The 16,402-nt window shown below is 47.0% G+C and overlaps 1 protein-coding gene across 3 annotated transcripts in view; it reads left to right on the top strand.

The window, feature by feature from the left end:
• Positions 1–1,232: 1,232 nt before the first annotated feature.
• Positions 1,233–16,402, top strand: part of PECAM1 (platelet and endothelial cell adhesion molecule 1) — a 56,716-nt gene continuing 41,546 nt past the window's right edge. For all 3 annotated transcript variants that reach the window (XM_046674936.1, XM_046674935.1, XM_046674933.1), the window contains exons 1-4: positions 1,233–1,497; positions 1,580–1,606; positions 11,011–11,304; positions 14,842–15,147. In XM_046674936.1, the coding sequence (XP_046530892.1) occupies positions 1,434–1,497; positions 1,580–1,606; positions 11,011–11,304; positions 14,842–15,147 (691 nt within the window). In that variant the 5' untranslated portion in view covers positions 1,233–1,433. The remainder of the gene's footprint in view (positions 1,498–1,579; positions 1,607–11,010; positions 11,305–14,841; positions 15,148–16,402) is intronic.

Here is a 16,402-nt window from a genome sequence, read left to right as displayed (position 1 = left end):
CCAACATTTATTTTATTACTCATTGTGTTTCCTGCCAAATCAAAATTTGGTAGATGGGTGGGGGCAATTTCCAGTAGGTTGCCAAAGAAGACGGTTTACAGTGGAGAATGAAAAACACAAAACAACAAAAGTAAATAATACAAAACATAGAAAAAAATTCCTTTATGCATGCATTGCTCTTCAACAGCTCTTATCGAAACTTTGATTGAACCATAGATGAGAGAGAAGAATCGTTCTCTAACTAGAAGCCATCGCTTCTCGGTACTTACCTTGAGGCAGAGAAGTCTTTCCTTTCTATGTCCCGGTTCAAATCTGACTTAGCTTTACCATGTGGCAGTATTAGAGGGTAGCATTTCAGAAACAGCATGGCACCCTGGCCTCAAGGCAACGATAATCAAATCCAGACAGTACGGTTAACTTGTCTTCTTTCACCCAGACAATCATCCATTCTACTAATGGGTTTTGATCTACTGGGTACCAGACACTGTCCCTGCCAGTATTCCACTCAGAGGAAGACTACAGAAAGTGTCTGACAGAGGGAAGACTAGGGAGGTGAGGGGGCGCAGAGGAAGGGCAGCTCAGCGTGCAGAAGATGGGGGAGAATTCTGGAGAAGTTGATGCCTAAAAAGAGTTACGATGAATGGGCATGAATTAGCCAGAAAAGAAGAGGAAGAAGAGTACCCCAGACGGGAACAACATTGGCAAAGACATTGACACATGACGTGTTCCGGGAACTATAAATTCTAGCAACCAGAATGTAGGGGTATGGAAGGAAGCTGTGAGAGACCAGGCTGGAGAGGTAAGCAAGGGCTGGACAGTGGAGGATTGTAAACTAACTTTTCCCTGGAAGGCATTGGGGAACCATTACGAGGTCTCCCTGAGGAACCTGCAATTTTCTGGAAAAGTCAGGCCTGTCCCATGGCCTTGCTAGGAAAGGCAGGAGGTCCAGATTTATGCTGTGTGAAAAGAGCCTCCTTGGGAGGCCACAGGAGAAGCAGAGAGATCTTGCTGAGTGTCCAAGGAGAGAAGTCCTTTTGGGTGGAGGTTGGAGGGAGGCACCCTGCCATGAGATGGGGCCCCCAAACTCAGGCGAGAGGAGGGAGGGTCAGGAGTGCTGAGACAAATGTCACTTGTATCTTTTTTTCCCTAAAAACCTAAACAAAGCAGCTGCATTCAGTGGCCTCTCAGGAAGGCCAGTCATTTCCTGAGGAGATATCAGGCTGGCCCAGGCATTGTTCCCAGTTTCCAGCAATGGCCGCCATTACCTGATCAGTGCCACAGCCAGTCTCTCTGCAGCGCCCGGAGAAGTTACCAGAGTGGTCTCTCTGCTTTTCACAGCGCGGGTTTCTCATCTGTGGCACGTGGAAAGCATCTTCTGCCCCAGGGGCATGGCCCGAATGCAGAACTAACTGTGTGAAGACGTCTCTCTCAGGATGCATCAGGGGTGGGCCCGAGAGGGCAAGATGTGGCTCAGAGTCCTGCTGACACTTCTGCTCTGTGAGTTTTTATTCCCTTCTCACATTAGTTAAACTTTAGGAGAATTGAAACTAATTAAATCAACATATTCTGTCTTTTCCAGGTTCAAGCCTTGAGGGTCAAGAAAACTGTGAGTTGCGAAGTTTTTACCTAGTTTCATTGTCTTTCTGTGATTCTTGAAACTCATGTAAGATCGCTTGGGTTTAATGTTTATAACAGTTGAGAAAAATATTCCATTTGAGAGCTAAATTTTATTCCTTTCTGGCATTTTTAGGGGGTTTTAGAACAAAACGCTTGTACTAAACCGAGATCTAATTAGCTTGTTCTAGAAGTAGCATACATTTTCTAGATCCTAGTGAACTGCTATCTGTTAGGATTGGGCAAGTGATAAAAAAGTGAATGATTCCATAATTTGTTTTTTGTTGTTCTACCATAAATTTCTCGATTTCGTATTCAACTCCATCCTCAATCGTTTTTTTTTTTTTAAAGATTTTATTTTTTCCTTTTTCTCCCCAAAGCCCCCCGGTACATAGTTGTGTATTCTTCGTTGTGGGTTCTTCTAGTTGTGGCATGTGGGACGCTGCCTCAGCGTGGTTTGATGAGCAGTGCCATGTCCGCGCCCAGGATTCGAACCAATGAAACACTGGGCCGCCTGCAGCGGAGTGCGCGAACTTAACCACTCGGCCACGGGGCCAGCCCCCTCAATCGTTTTTATTCACAAATGAGATATGATCAATTTGTTAGATTCACGAGGACAGAACACAGTTTAAATTGTGGTGATGACTTTCTCCTAAATGATCCAAAATAGATGTTGGGTTTCACTTCCCATCCACCCACGAGGCTGTGGTTACACCCGCAGTACTTGGGGCTTGTGCACAGGAAGGGGGCTTCTCCCTATCTTTGATGTCTGGTTTGTCATCCAATTTAGAGCTAATTTTGAATCTTAAGATAAGTGGGCTTGGTTTTGCTTCACCTGGAACCACGTAAAGGAGGGGGCTCGGCTGAGTCTGGGAGCTGAATGGAATGGGAGCCCACAGAACAGGATCCCTGTGTCAGAGGTCACTTCAGTAGGGAAAGCATGGGGGTGACTGGGTTGCAGACAGTTGTACAGCTCTTTGGAGATGAGGTACATGGGCAATGCTGGTTTGTTGAGCCAAAGCTTAGAGCAATGGTTCCTGATGGGGTGGGCTAGTGTGGCTACTAGCAAAGCCGGTCTGTGGGTCTCCTGCTCGACAGTCCATGTGCTTCGGTGGTCATTTGACCCCCAGGGTAACCCACGGAGGCAGGATATCCATTATCTTCATAATCATCCTAATTGATCAATGATGTTTCTGCACCTCAGAGAAATAACCAACTTGTCCATATGAGAGAGAGTTAGCAGGGCATCGGTACCAGAACCTCCGCTGTGCGAAACCCGACAGTCTGTCTGGAGCCATAGGCCTGACTCAAATCTTTAAAGCCACTTTTACTTTGCCTCTTCGAGCCTTTTTGTCAGTCTGTAAAACGGGGATGATAAAAGAATCGATCACAGAGTCAGTGTGAAGATGAGACTGGATAAAAGGAGGTGACTTGCCTGCCCTGTATGCAGTGGTTAATACTATCTGGTCCTAGCCTACCTTTACAGTCAGGGCTCCTGCATCCCACATCCCTGTCCACGAACCCCTTGCTCTTGTCCAGACGGCGCCCTGCCAACACCCGTGCTTCTGGGCTTCTGCGTCTCTTGCTCTGGACATCCTGTTTCCCAGGACCTCCATTCTCTCCCATCTCCTTCCCCACCTCCCTTCCCAGGGTTACTAGGGAAAGTCCTTCAGACCTTCAGGGGTGACCTCAGGACAGCAGGACTTAGAGCAGGGAGGCTCTCCCACTGCTTCCTCAGGCCTCCATCTTGTTTTACACTTGAGGAGACTGAGGCTGAGAGTCCATAAGGTACTCGTGCATGGTCAACACTGGTTGTTAGCAGAGTGGAGGCCAGGACCCAGGCCTCCCATTCCTTAGGCCACCCAAGACCACGCTGACGCGTTTGACATGCATGACCTGCCAGCTTCCTCCACGTTGCCTGCTTTCGGTGGCTGAGGTCCTTGGTCATCCTTGGCCCTTTCCCTCCTTTGATCGCAGGCCCCCAACCCCCTCAGCCGGCCTGCCTCAGGAGATGACCTCAGCTCCATCCTCACCTAGAAAACAGTGCTGTCTGGGGGGAACTCCCTCAGCTTCCCGCCCTGCCCTGGCTGCAGGCTTATCTGCCTCCCCACCCATCCTCCCAGCTTCCCTCCCGCTTTCAGAGGAGACGTCTACCCCGTGGCCAACCAGGGCCAGCCTGTCCACCTGGGCTCTGAGCCCATCCCTCACTTCGCCTCCGGGGCGTCTCAGTCTATCATTTACTCAGCTCCCCACTCCACTTTCAGTATCTCTTCCTCCTCCTTCTGGCTCTTTTCCCTCAGTCTATAAACACGATTAGTAGCTCTTATTTTTTTAGGAGAAAGAAAAAGCACAAACAACCCCCTCCCCTCCATTTATCTTGTGTCCTCCTATCTACCCATTTCCTTCCTCAAACTTCTCCCAAGTCTAGTTTATAAGCGCCGTCTCTGCTTCCTCACCTCTCAGTCACCCCTCACTCAGCAATCTGGCCTTGGCCTCCACCCCTCCCTGCCATTGGAATCCTTTCACCAAGGGGTCACCAAAGACCTCCTGATGCCAGCCGTCGCGAAGCCTCCCAGCCCTCAGCTCTCTGGGCCCTTGTGCTGCCTCGGCAGGAAGCCTCCTCCTGACCTCCTAGACCTCTTCCCAGTGTTCTCCGGTCTCTCCGCAAACCCTCCTCCTTCTCCCACAGGGGCGTCTTGGACTCTGGACTTTGACGGGGTCTGACCTCCATCCCCTGGTCTCTGCAGGCTCCGTGATCTTCTCCTCTCTGGAGCTCAACCCCATCTCTATGCCTCCACATGCCCGCTGCCCATCCCCTCCCCTCAGTCCAGTGGAGCCCTGGGCTGTCCTCTGAGCATTATGCAGGGCCAATGGGTGACATCTCCTAGTTGTCCGCCAGGCCACTCAAAGCCAGCTGCACTACCATGGCTTTGAGTCCGCACTGATCTTTTTCTGGAGTTCTCTACTTCAGTTGGCGGCACCCATAGCCTCCTGGGCACGCAATCCAGGAACTTTACCTTCCACTCTTTGCCTCAATCTCCATATCTGGTCAAACAAGTCTTTTTTTTTATTGTAATAAAATACACGTAATATAAAATTTTATTATGAATGGCATTTAGTACATAGTACATAATAAATTCATAGTTGTGAAAATATCACCACTGTCTAGTTCCAGAACATTTTTTTTTTTTTTCCTTTTTCTCCCCAAAGCCCCCCGGTACATAGTTGTATATTCTTCGTTGGGGGTCCTTCTAGTTGTGGCATGTGGGATGCTGCCTCAGCGTGGTTTGATGAGCAGTGCCATGTCCGCGCCCAGGATTCGAACCAACGAAACACTGGGCCACCTGCAGCGGAGTGTGCGAACTTAACCACTCGGCCACGGGGCCAGGCCCTAGTTCCAGAACATTTTGATCACTCCAAAAAATAAATCCTTTTGTGTCCACTAAATATTTCTCGAGTCCACTCCTTCCTTTATTCCCACTGTGCTGGCCTCATCAGCTTCCACCTGAACCCTTGTCCAAGCTGTTGCAGGCCTCTGGTCTCTCCCTCCAGCCCACAGTGATCTTTCTAAAACTCCAGTGTCGTCCTATCACCGCCCCTTGAAGACCCTCCGGACAGGGCCCAGCTTGTCAGCACAGTGGGCAAGGCCCTCTGGCCTGGTACCTTTTGCCTGGCCCACCTGGCCCTCTGGCCCCACACTTTGGTTTCTGTCACTGCCTGGGCCCAGAAGCATTGGTTTCTCACGCCCCTGGGCCCTGGTACGTGCTGTTCTCCTGACAGAGCACCCCGCCACCTGTTCTTGGCCCGGTCCAAAGCTCGGTTCAGAGGTGACTTCCTTCAGATTTTTCTTGGCCTCTCCTAGGCCACCCTTCCTCTTGGTGCTTACATCAGCATACTCTAGTTATCTGAGTCCCCACTAGCCCACACAGTCTAGGACAACAGAGATGATTTCTTGCTCACCAAGTAAGCCCAGCACAGGTGCTTGATAAATGTCTCATTGAAAGAGGCTCAACTGAACCTGGGCATGCTTGAGATTCAGACGAGATGTGTCAGCACACTCTATGCTGAGCACCAAAACTCAGCAGGGATTCTATGCTTCTTGGCTGCCTGTAACTCTTCCTGACAATGGCAGGTCCTCCCCCACACCCCTTTCTTTCTGAGTCATTTCCAGGTTGAGTGCCAAGTGACCATCTGAATCATGATGCCTCATCTTCCCGGGGAGCACCAGCCTCCGCTGACTGGTGGCTTGAGGTAGAGGGAAGCAGGCCCCTTCGTTTTAGGGTTTGAGGATTTGGCACTGTGTTCCCCGGGTGCCACATCTGTGCTGTAGTGACTTTGTGACTTTGGATCCTCCTCCAGCAGGCTTCGTCTCTCCAGGTTGAAAAGATTTGACTTTTTTTTTTGTTAGCTTTTTTTTTCTTAAGATTGGCACCTGAGCTAAAAACTGTTGCTAATCCGCTTCCTTTTTTTTTTTTTTTCTGCTTTTTCTCCCCAAAGCCCCCCAGTACATAGTTGTATGTTTTCAGTTGTGGGTCCTTCTAGTTGTGGCATGTGGGATGCCGCCTCAGCATGGCCTGATGAGTGGTGCTATGTCCACGCCCAGATTTCGAACCAGCAAAACCTGGGGCCGTCCAAGAGGAGCGCATGAACTTAACCATTCGGCCACGGGGCTGGCCCCAGATTTGACCTTTTTAGGCTGTTCCACAACCCTGTCCTTCCTTCGCAACAGTTCTGCACCTTTTGGGTTCCATAAGGAAAGCTGTGGATTCTTTCTCCAGAAAAAAGTACACGTGCATGTAATTGGAGGTGGTTCATAGGCCCCATAACACCCACCTGTGAACCTTTGGGGCCCCAGGTAGCCCAGGTTGTGAACACTCTATTGCATAAATAGTGAGACCTACACACAGTAATCCAGTTTGGCTGTTCCCAGCAATTTTTTCACAAACAGGATAATGTTTTCCGTATTATCTTAATAATCAGGTAGAGATTTTTGAGGACTGATTGCTTGATTGATTTGGGTTACCCTAAAATTTAGTGGCTTAAGAAAACAATTTATTATCTCACACAGTTTCTGGTGGTCAGGAGTCTGGGAGCGGCTTCGTTGGATAGTTCTGGCTCAGGTCTGTTGGGAGATTGCAGATAAAATGTGGGTCAGGATTACGGTTATCTGTAGGCTAGTCTGAGGCTGGGGGTCTGCTTTCAAGCTCATTCATGTGGCTGTTCCTCACCACGTAGACCTCTCTAGCTCACGACCTAGTCCCTGGCTTTGCTCAGAGTAAGTGATCTCAGAACAGGAAAGAGTGACCAAGACGAGGGTTGCAATGTCTTTTATAATCGAATCTTAGAAATGACATACTAGCACTTCTGCAGTATTGTTAGTCACAAGACCAACCCTGGTACGGTGATGAAGAGCCACACGTAGGTGTGAATACTAGAAGGCAAAGCTGATCGGGGGCCATCTCAAAAGCTGGCTACCACAACGATGGTGGTGGAGGTGGTGGAGGTGGTGGGAAAAGCTATGCTGCTGTTTTAGTCGCATCAAGTCAGCGAGGTTTTGGGTTAAGTTGAAGAGCTGGGATTCATATCTTGATCAATTTTCTAAGATGCTTTCCCTTTTTCAGTCCTGCCCTCCTTTCTTCTCCCTTATCTGTTCCAGCTGGCCATGGGAATCCTACCTATGAATTGGTTGAGTTAATTCATTAAGCAGGTGTGTTTTAGAGTTGCTTAGAGAAATAAGATGGCAGAAGTACCCCATGCTAGTGGATATATCCTCTCTAAAAACCACCACCTGATGCTTTCGCCACGTTTGCTTAAAATTGCTAAAAAGCAATACAGCTCCTTAAAAAGGAAATGAACTGGTCAGTAGGAGACCCAGGCAGGGACGGTGCTGAGGCTGGAAGGGCTGGAGTAGGGAAGAATTGTGAAATGCAGACTGAACTCCAGGCGGGCAGAAACTGTGCCTGTCTCACTCTTCTCTGAACCTCCAGTCCTGGGTGAAATGTCTGGCACAGAGAAGACCCCTTAAATGTCTGCTGAATGAATGGTGCTAAGGAAGAGGGAAGGGACTGTCAACCAGGGGCAGGCACTGGGCAGTGTATACTCTGTGCCTTCAATGCTTTCCGCCATCTTGGTTCGGTTATTGTTCAAGATTAGAATACCAGGGAGGGCAGGTATTTGTGTTGCCATTTTATAGGAGAAGTGGTAGCCCAGAGGAGTTAAATAACCCCCCACCTCCCCTAGCCATTACTGACGGCTGTGGGGTCAGGAGTTTGGCCCCGGGCGTGCCTCACTTGCCTTCTTCCAGACCCAGCTCTGTGTCTCAGCCTGGGGTATAACCACCATGGGTGTGCATTTCATTCAGGATGATGACAGTAAAGCAGCCCAACACAGCGGGATGACCAACACTGGGAGTCCGGAGAAGTCGCAGTACTTAACCTAGAAAATTAAAAAATGGTTTTCTTTGAAAAAATTCACTAGCAATATGGAGTCAAGATAGAGCTTTAGAGACTTCAAGACTCGAGTTAGTTTTATACCTGTGACTGACAGAATTTTGCTAACATTTCGTCTGTGCTAGAAATTGCTCCAATTCCTCAAACTCAGGTTCCCATTTACACTTACCATTATTATGTCCATTGTATGGATAAGCAAACTGAGGCTCAGAGAAGCTCAGTGACTTGCCAAAAGCCACACAGTTTGTGAGCAGAGGCGGGATTTGGTCCAGGCAGTCTGGCTTTGCACTCATCTTGGGCTCTCTGTTGTCTTCCAATAGAATCACTGTACTAAAAGCACGGCTTGAAATGAAGGAGGAGGAACTGAAGGGGCAGCAAGACCTGCCTGTCCCTACCTGGGAATGAGCCTATGAATCGTCGGGAAACTAATTATGGTCCAAAGAAACTTCTGTTCTGAGAGCTCACCCAGCGGGCTCCTCAGGCCGGGAGCTAATCGAGTACAGAGAAAGACAGAAAAGGGAGTTCTAAAGATTAATGCTGCGGGAAACAACTCAGATTTAAACAGCCCCCTTGTTTCATCTTGTGGAGTGATCAGATGCCATTTTTTGTTAAATTAATTCCTCAGAAGAAAGTAATAGGTGTGGACTATTGTATTCATTTTAACACCTGAGATACGTCACAGAAAAATTAAATTCTAAATTGTTAAAAAAAAAATGCTTAACTTTACTAAAAGAGGGGGAAAGAAAGATAATTTTCGCCAGTATCTCTAGCCAGCTAGCTAGCTATATCTTTTCTTGTTTGAAAAATGATTTGGAATCACTTGTAAAAATTATATTCTTGTTTGAGAGCCTGAGCCACCTGATTTTAAGATGGTGTACTTCACATTTTCCCCAAAATTCCTCACCTACCATCCATTCTTTCTGCCCGTATATTGATCACAAAGATGTTTGAGGTTGTTTTTATGGCAGGAATTTGGAGAGTGAATATTTCCTAGCACTGATTAAGCCCAGATCCATGTGCTTGAATAACAAACCATAGGGAAGGGAAGGCTGAGTGCTCTGAGATATATCAAGAAACGTGACTGGGATCCCAGATAGGATGCAGAAGGACCTATAGGCAGGTCCAAGAGGACCCTCAAAAGACAGACCTGCCCTGGTCTGCTCTGAAGCTTGGTCAAAAGTCCTGACTAATGAGCATAGTTCAGAACCTTCTAGCCTGAAAAATTTTCATAGCAGCGGCCCACCTCCAACCAATCAACAGACAGAGGTACTTATTAAACAGCCAGAGAGCATCCAATTTTTTTGTTTTGTTTTTAAACTTTTCCTTTTTCTCCCCAAAGCCCCCCGGTACATAGTTGTGTATTTTTAGTTGTGGGTCCTTCTAGCTGTGGCATGTGGGATGCCGCCTCAGCGTGGCCTGATGAGCAGTGCCGTGTCCGCGCCCAGGATCCAAACCCATGAAACCCTGGGCTGCCGAAGTGGAGCATGCAAACTTAACCCCTCGGCCACAGGGCCAGCCCCAAGCATCCAGTTTTAAGCAAGTCATCTTCCCATTAGCCCACCACTACAAATAAGTCTCAAAATGTGATCTCTAGTCAGGTAAGCTGAATTCTGTCGATGGCCTATGGTTGCTGGATATAAGCCAATTAAATGCTGGAGGCCATGGGCCAGAAATGATGCATTTGGTTGGTTGATCTAGGGCCTGGTTTCTGGCAGAGATCAGATAGCTAGTTGGGCATTGTGGCTGCTCTGGGCTTGGCCAGAGGTTCCTTTCCCTCATCAGTAGAGTAGAACCACTGCTCTTTGTTTCTCAGTGGCAGATGGTGATGGGAACTGCAAGTGGCTGCCTCAGAAGTGGTTTCAAGTTCTCATCCATCTGGTGAGAATTCTGAGTTTATCAGATAGAAAACACCAGCTGGGGGGCTGGTTCCATAGCTGAATGGTTAAGTTTGTGCGCTCGCTTCAGCTGCCCGGGGTTCACCTGTTGGGATCCTGGACCTACCTGCTGCTCGTCAAGCTATGCTGTGATGGCATCCCACACAGAGGAACTAGAATGACTTACAACTAGGATATACAACTATGTACTGGGGCTTTGGGGAGAAAAAAAGCACCACCTGGGCCAGTGCTAATTTGGTCGGCCCTGGGTGGGGAAGGAAAGTTCCTGGGCGTGACCATCCAATTTTAGAACAGTGGTAGCCAGAGCCAGCCCAGTGGCTCGCAGCGGTTAAGTGAGCATGTTCTGCTTTGGCAGCTCGGGGTTCACCAGTTCGGATCCCGGGTGCGGACATGGCACCGCTTGGCAAGCCATGCTGTGGCAGGTGTCCCACATATAAAGTAGAGGAAGATGGGCATGGATATTAGCTCAGGGCCAGTCTTCCTCAGCAAAAAGAGGAGGATTGGCAGCAGATGTTAGCTCAGGGCTAATCTTCCTTCAAAAAAAAAAGCGCCATTATTTATTAAGCAATTACTGTGTGCCAGTCACTATACTGGATGCTTTCCTGCTCCTCTCCTGTAAGTCTTGCAACAATCTACTAAGTGGGTATTATTCCCTATCTTACAGATGAGGAAGCTGAGCTTAGAGGTAATCGCCCAAGGTCACAAAGAAGGTGATGAGCCAGGACTTGAATGCTTGTCTGCCTAAATTCTATGGTTCCTCCAGGGGCTATAATGTGGCAGCTCACAAGCTGCATACATCTTATGTAAATGTTTTATTTGTCACACTCTGAAGGCCTCCACATTTCTTGGTGGGAATATGAACAGCTTAGTACCAACTGCCTCATGCTTGACCCACCATATACACTCATTACCTGCCTGGCCTCTGTAGGCATTTGGGACCCCCAAACACTACACTGCATAGGATGTGATAACACCAATACTAATGAAGGTCACCAGGATGATGTTGTTTCTGAGCTAACAGGTGTGTCTGCCCCCCTTTCCTTGGCATTTAGCTTTCACCATCAACAGCATCTACATGAAGATCCTGCCAAGGGACACGGTGCAAAATGGGGAGAACCTGACCCTGCAGTGCATCGTGGATGTCAGCACCACCTCACGAGTCAAGCCTAAGCACTTGCTGCTGTTCTATAAGGATGATGTGCTATTTTACAACGTCTCCTCCATCGAGAACACAGAGAGTTATGTTATTCCCCAAGCCCGAGTCTATAACGCAGGGATCTACAAATGCAGTGTGATTCTAAACAACAAGCAGAAAACCACTGCAGAGTCCCAAGTGTTGGTAAAAGGTGAGTCCCTGGGATTGAACGTAGCTCCAGCTGAAGATGAAGCGTAACACATGCAGTAGCAAGAATAGTAATTGAATGAGTAGTAACAATGGATCTACCTGCCTGTCCATCTCCCTTCTCATTCATCTGCCTGGCATTTTCCTAACCTGAAAATGTAGGTATTAGCCATGCTCCCAGTATGCCAGACTATTTCTCACGTCATTGCCTTTGCACGTGTTATTCTCTATCCCAGGAATACCCTTCTTCTCATCTCTTTGTGAACTACTACTTTTCCTACAGTACTCGGCTCAGTGATCTCTTCTCTGACACTTTCCCAAACAAAATTAATCCCCTCCAGAGTCTCAGTCCTTACAGCTTGTATGCTGTCTCTACGTTCAGCGGTATTTATGTAAAGGCCATAGGGCTGAGTGTTGACACCGGATTCTGCAGTCACTCTGCCTGGATTCCAATCTGAGCAAGTCCCTAACTTCTCTAAACTTTAAAATTCTCATCAGTGAAATGAAGGTAATAAAAATACCCAGCTCAGGGAGTTACTGAGAGGATTAGACATGTGTAGGGAAAGTGCTTAACATAATTTCCAACTCATAATGAGTTCCCAATAAATGGCAACTATTATTTCACTCAATGTTGCAACTAATTCCCACACATCTGTCTACTCTTCTGGCCTGTGAGATCATGAGGAAAGAGAAGGAGTTTGATCTATTTTTGTATCTTGAACAAAGCATCTGGCTCATAGTAGGCACTCAATAAATGATTGTGGAATAAATTAAATAGATGAAAAGGGCAAGTAGAAATGGATAGGGGTTGAGAAACAGGAGAAAAATCACTGTGGGAAATTTAGGTTCATAGATACAGAGTTCCATTCATTCATTCATTCATTTACTCCCTCAAGAAACCTTTCCCAAGGCTGCAAGTCAGGAAATAATGAGGGCTAGACGTGAAAATGTAGCAGGCAGATCCCAGCAATGGAGGCACTTAAAGTCTGGTGGGGAAGAAAGACATTTAAACAAATCATTACAGCCCCATAGTCATATGATACGGGTGCCTTGGGAGCACAAAGGCGGGAGGAAACAATTCTGCCTAGAGAAGTTAGGGACGGCTTCCTGGAGGAAGGCGCATTGGGTCCAGATACAGAGTTTGCTTGATGGAGAAGTGGGGCAAGGGCAGAGAATGGGAAGTAGCGTAAGAGTGAGAGAGCACAGGCTGAGACAGAGGTTAGTATCCAAGCAGAGAGCCCCGTGGTCAAATTCCCCAACCTCTTGGAGTCTTCATTTCCTGAATCTAAAATAGGGATACCGAAGTAACTACGTGTATCCTTGAATGTTGTCTTGTTTTGAGGATTAAGTTGGATAGTGAATGAAGCATGCCTCAGTAACCAAGTGTTGAATGAAAGAATGGCCCATCATGTGTGAGGTGCTCAACCAGGCCATCCTTAGATGTTTTACACAAACAGGAATCAGGAAGAACCAGTGGGCAAGAGTTCCAGGGCATTTTTCTTTCATAAGTATACCATCTCTGACCACTTTCTTGTCAGTCTTTGAGGCCCACACAGGAGAACATGACTGCATCACCTTCTAGGCCAGTTCCTCCATGGGTGTCCTATGGACAGTCAGGGCACACGGCTGACCGGATATCCCTTTGTGCCATCAGGGGTAACAGCCACAGGGATGCACACCAGCTCTTCTTCATCTCCACTGAGGACACGGGAGGAATCAACAGATCTGGGCATTTACATTAGTGATGAGGAAAGTTTGGCAGGCCAAAAGTTTGGAAAATGTGTATTGAAAAGAAACGTGCTGGCAGGCTTTGGAAACTTAGGGTAATTTTTCTTAAAACTTGGATGATTTAATGGATAGAGTTGGTAAATTCAGCCCTGTGCTTCCCTGACAGCGGCTGCCATAAATGTCATTTCTGCATTTTTGTGCTCACTTGTATGATCAGAACATTCATACTATTATTACTTCCACTAATAAGAACTACCACTTAGTAGGCCCTCATGAGATGAACGGTTATTAGTGCTGTACACACGTTTCACTTAACCCTTGCAATAGCACTGGGAGGGAAACATGGTTCCTCCCATTTACAGGTGTGGACACTGGGCTCAGAGAGGTTGAGCGGCATGCTCATGTCCTGTAACTCGTCAGAGGCAAAACCAGAGTTACAACCAAGATCTATTTGACTGCAAAGTTAGCCTCTTTAACTCTTGATATTATGATAGGTCTTTGAGGTAGACAAAAGGCAATTCATTCAACATTTTTTGAGTCCCTTCTCCAATCCAGGCCAACTGGATCCAACAATGAGTAAGAGAGGATCCCTTCCCTTGGAGAGCTCAGCGTAAAGCAGAGCGACACCTTCACAAACATCTGCCGCCACAGGTGAAAATAGTGGTATGAATACACTGTATGTCCATGACCCCATGTGATGACTTCCCAAGATCTCATTCCCAACAGGACAGTCCTCTGCCTCTGAACTGGGTGGGTCAAAAAGAAAAGATTCATAAGTGTCATAAGTGACTGGGTGAGGTGGCACATCCAGAAAGAGGCAGGTTTAGGGTGCAAGCAAGTCTGCCTGACTCTAAGATGGAGGTCATGACCACCAGACCACGGGGCCTGGACAGGACATCTAATCTCACCCAGGCTCTCCCAGCTCCCCGTAATTTGACCCTGGCTTACCACCCAGTGTACCGTCCCCTCCACTCCTTTCCCTGACCTAGACAGCCCTCCTGAAAAGCCGCTCATACTCCTTGGCACAAGCAGTTCCCTGTGCCCATGTGCACCCCAAAATGCCTGTCCTTAACTCCCGTCCCACCTCATCTGTCCAAATAACGTCCTTCCTTCAAGATTTCTCTCAGACCCTGTTCCTTTCTAGAAACTTCTCTGATCCTCCAGGCAAAGAGGGCCTCTTCTTTTCCCCACTGCTCCATCACTCATTGTCTCTGTAACACGCTCTGATGCTTAGTTATTTCCAGTTTTGCTTTTTGAACTGGGAGGCCACACGTCCCTCCTCTCTCCCACCCCTCCACCTCCACCCCAACCTCTGGCTTCGGAGCAAGACAGACCAGGAGTCAAATCTCATGAACTATGAACTTTTGGATGGGCTATGAACCTCTCTGAGCTCCACATTCTTCACGTATAAAGTAGGCATAAGTCTATCTTTCATGCGCACCCAGGATGTTTATTATGAGAATTACATGGGGTCATGGATATAAAGTCAATCCTAGCTTGTGGCGGGCATTCAATAAAATATAACAACATGGTAATACTAATAAATGCTGGCTGTTTTGTTTTGCTTTGTTTTTTAACTGGGATTATAAATGTCGAAAGCACCGATCACATCTTAAACATGCTTTATGTTTCTTTAAAATAGCTGATACAGTGCTGGACACATACATACTCAATAATTACCTGGTAGGTAGCACTGGGTGTTCTGGGAACAAAGGACAAGAACCCTCAGATGGGTCAGTCACAACGACTCAGCTGGGGGAGGCTTCTGCTGCTAGATCCAACTGATAGTAATGAACTTTCTCTTTCCCTAAAGGAGTGCCCCGTCCCAGAGTGACGCTGGACAAGAAGGAGACCATAGAAGGCGGGACCGTGACGGTCAACTGTTCTGTCCCAGAGGAAAGGGCCCCAATACATTTCACCATTGAAAAACACGACCTAGACACAAAAGGTTTCCGGCAAAAAAGAGAAAAAACTTCACAGAAGCAGAATTTTGTGACGCTGGAATTTACAGTTGAGGAACAGGACCGACTTTTATCATTCCATTGTCAAGCTAGCATCGTTTCTGGGAACCGTGTGGAGACCTCTGAATCCAGCAAGAGTGAACTGGTCACAGTGACAGGTCAGAGGCCTGCTCTTCTCTTTGTCATTCTTTCTGGTTTACTGGTTTGGTATGGGGCGAAAGAGCACAGGGTCGGAGGGGCTGGGGACTTCTGGTGGGGCTGCTGTTCTCAAGACTGTTCTTAATCACTTAATAAGTTTTCAAACTTTTTGACTGTGACACAGTTACAAATATATGTATATATATATATGTATATATATACACACGTATTTATAGATTTCCCAAACAAAAGTTTTGCAAACAGTACTTAACCTTAATTTATGATACATTTTGCTATTTTTTTATTCTAGTCTATTTCAGTTTTTGAAAACAGTGGCCACAACTCACAGAAATGATGCATTGTGTGACCTGTGGTTTGGAAACCACAGCTTTATGCCACTGTGCATTGGGTACCAGGAAGCGGGGTCTGGAGGGGATCAAAAGGGAACCGGGGCCCGTTCCTCAGCCTTTGCCCCCAACATTTGATGAGGAACTCTCCTGTTCTGCCCACCTTCCCATCACCAAGACATTGCACAAATAGGAAACAAATGAGATGACCTGAGAAATTCTCTTAGGAAAGAAAGGCAACAGCAGAGGGAAGCCTGAGTGTGAGTGTCCAGGACAAAGAGACCTCCAGGACGGGTGACCAGCAGCTCCCGGTGACCTGTGGGACAAGGACTCGTGAGGCAGGGAAGAGTCAAGGAAAGGCAGACTCTAATGCAGATAGCCTCAAATATTTTCAAAAGAGGAGCCCTAAAGTTTGTCATAAATGATCCTCTGCCTTTGGCACCTTACTTCACCCCAGCTCGTTGTGTATGCACATATGTATACATATATATACATAATATATAATATTATATATCATGCATAATATTATGTATACATAGTAATTTTCTGATTATAATTCATGATGTGGCTTAAATTTTCAGAAAATATGATACGATATAAAGTGACAATCATTTATGGTACCATTACTTGCAGAAAACCACTTGTATGTTCCTCTAGACTTATTCTGCTTATATGTTCATACACACACACAGAGTTTTTGTTTGTTTTTCCAAAAAATAGGACCTATCAAACATACTATTTTATAACTTCTTTTTTTTTTTGAGGAAGATTAGCTCTGAGCTAACATCTGCCAATCCTCCTCTTTTTGCTGAGGAAGACTGGCCCTGAGCTAACATCCATGCCCATCTTCCTCCGCTTTATATGTGGGACGCCTACCACAGCATGGCATGCCAAGCGGTGTCACGTCCACACCCGGAATCCGAACCGG

The sequence above is a fragment of the Equus quagga genome, chromosome 11, assembly GCF_021613505.1.
Source record: "Equus quagga isolate Etosha38 chromosome 11, UCLA_HA_Equagga_1.0, whole genome shotgun sequence".
NCBI lineage: Eukaryota > Metazoa > Chordata > Mammalia > Perissodactyla > Equidae > Equus > Equus quagga.
The sequence above is the reverse complement of the archived record's forward strand: the minus strand, read 5'-3'. Positions and strand labels throughout refer to the sequence as shown.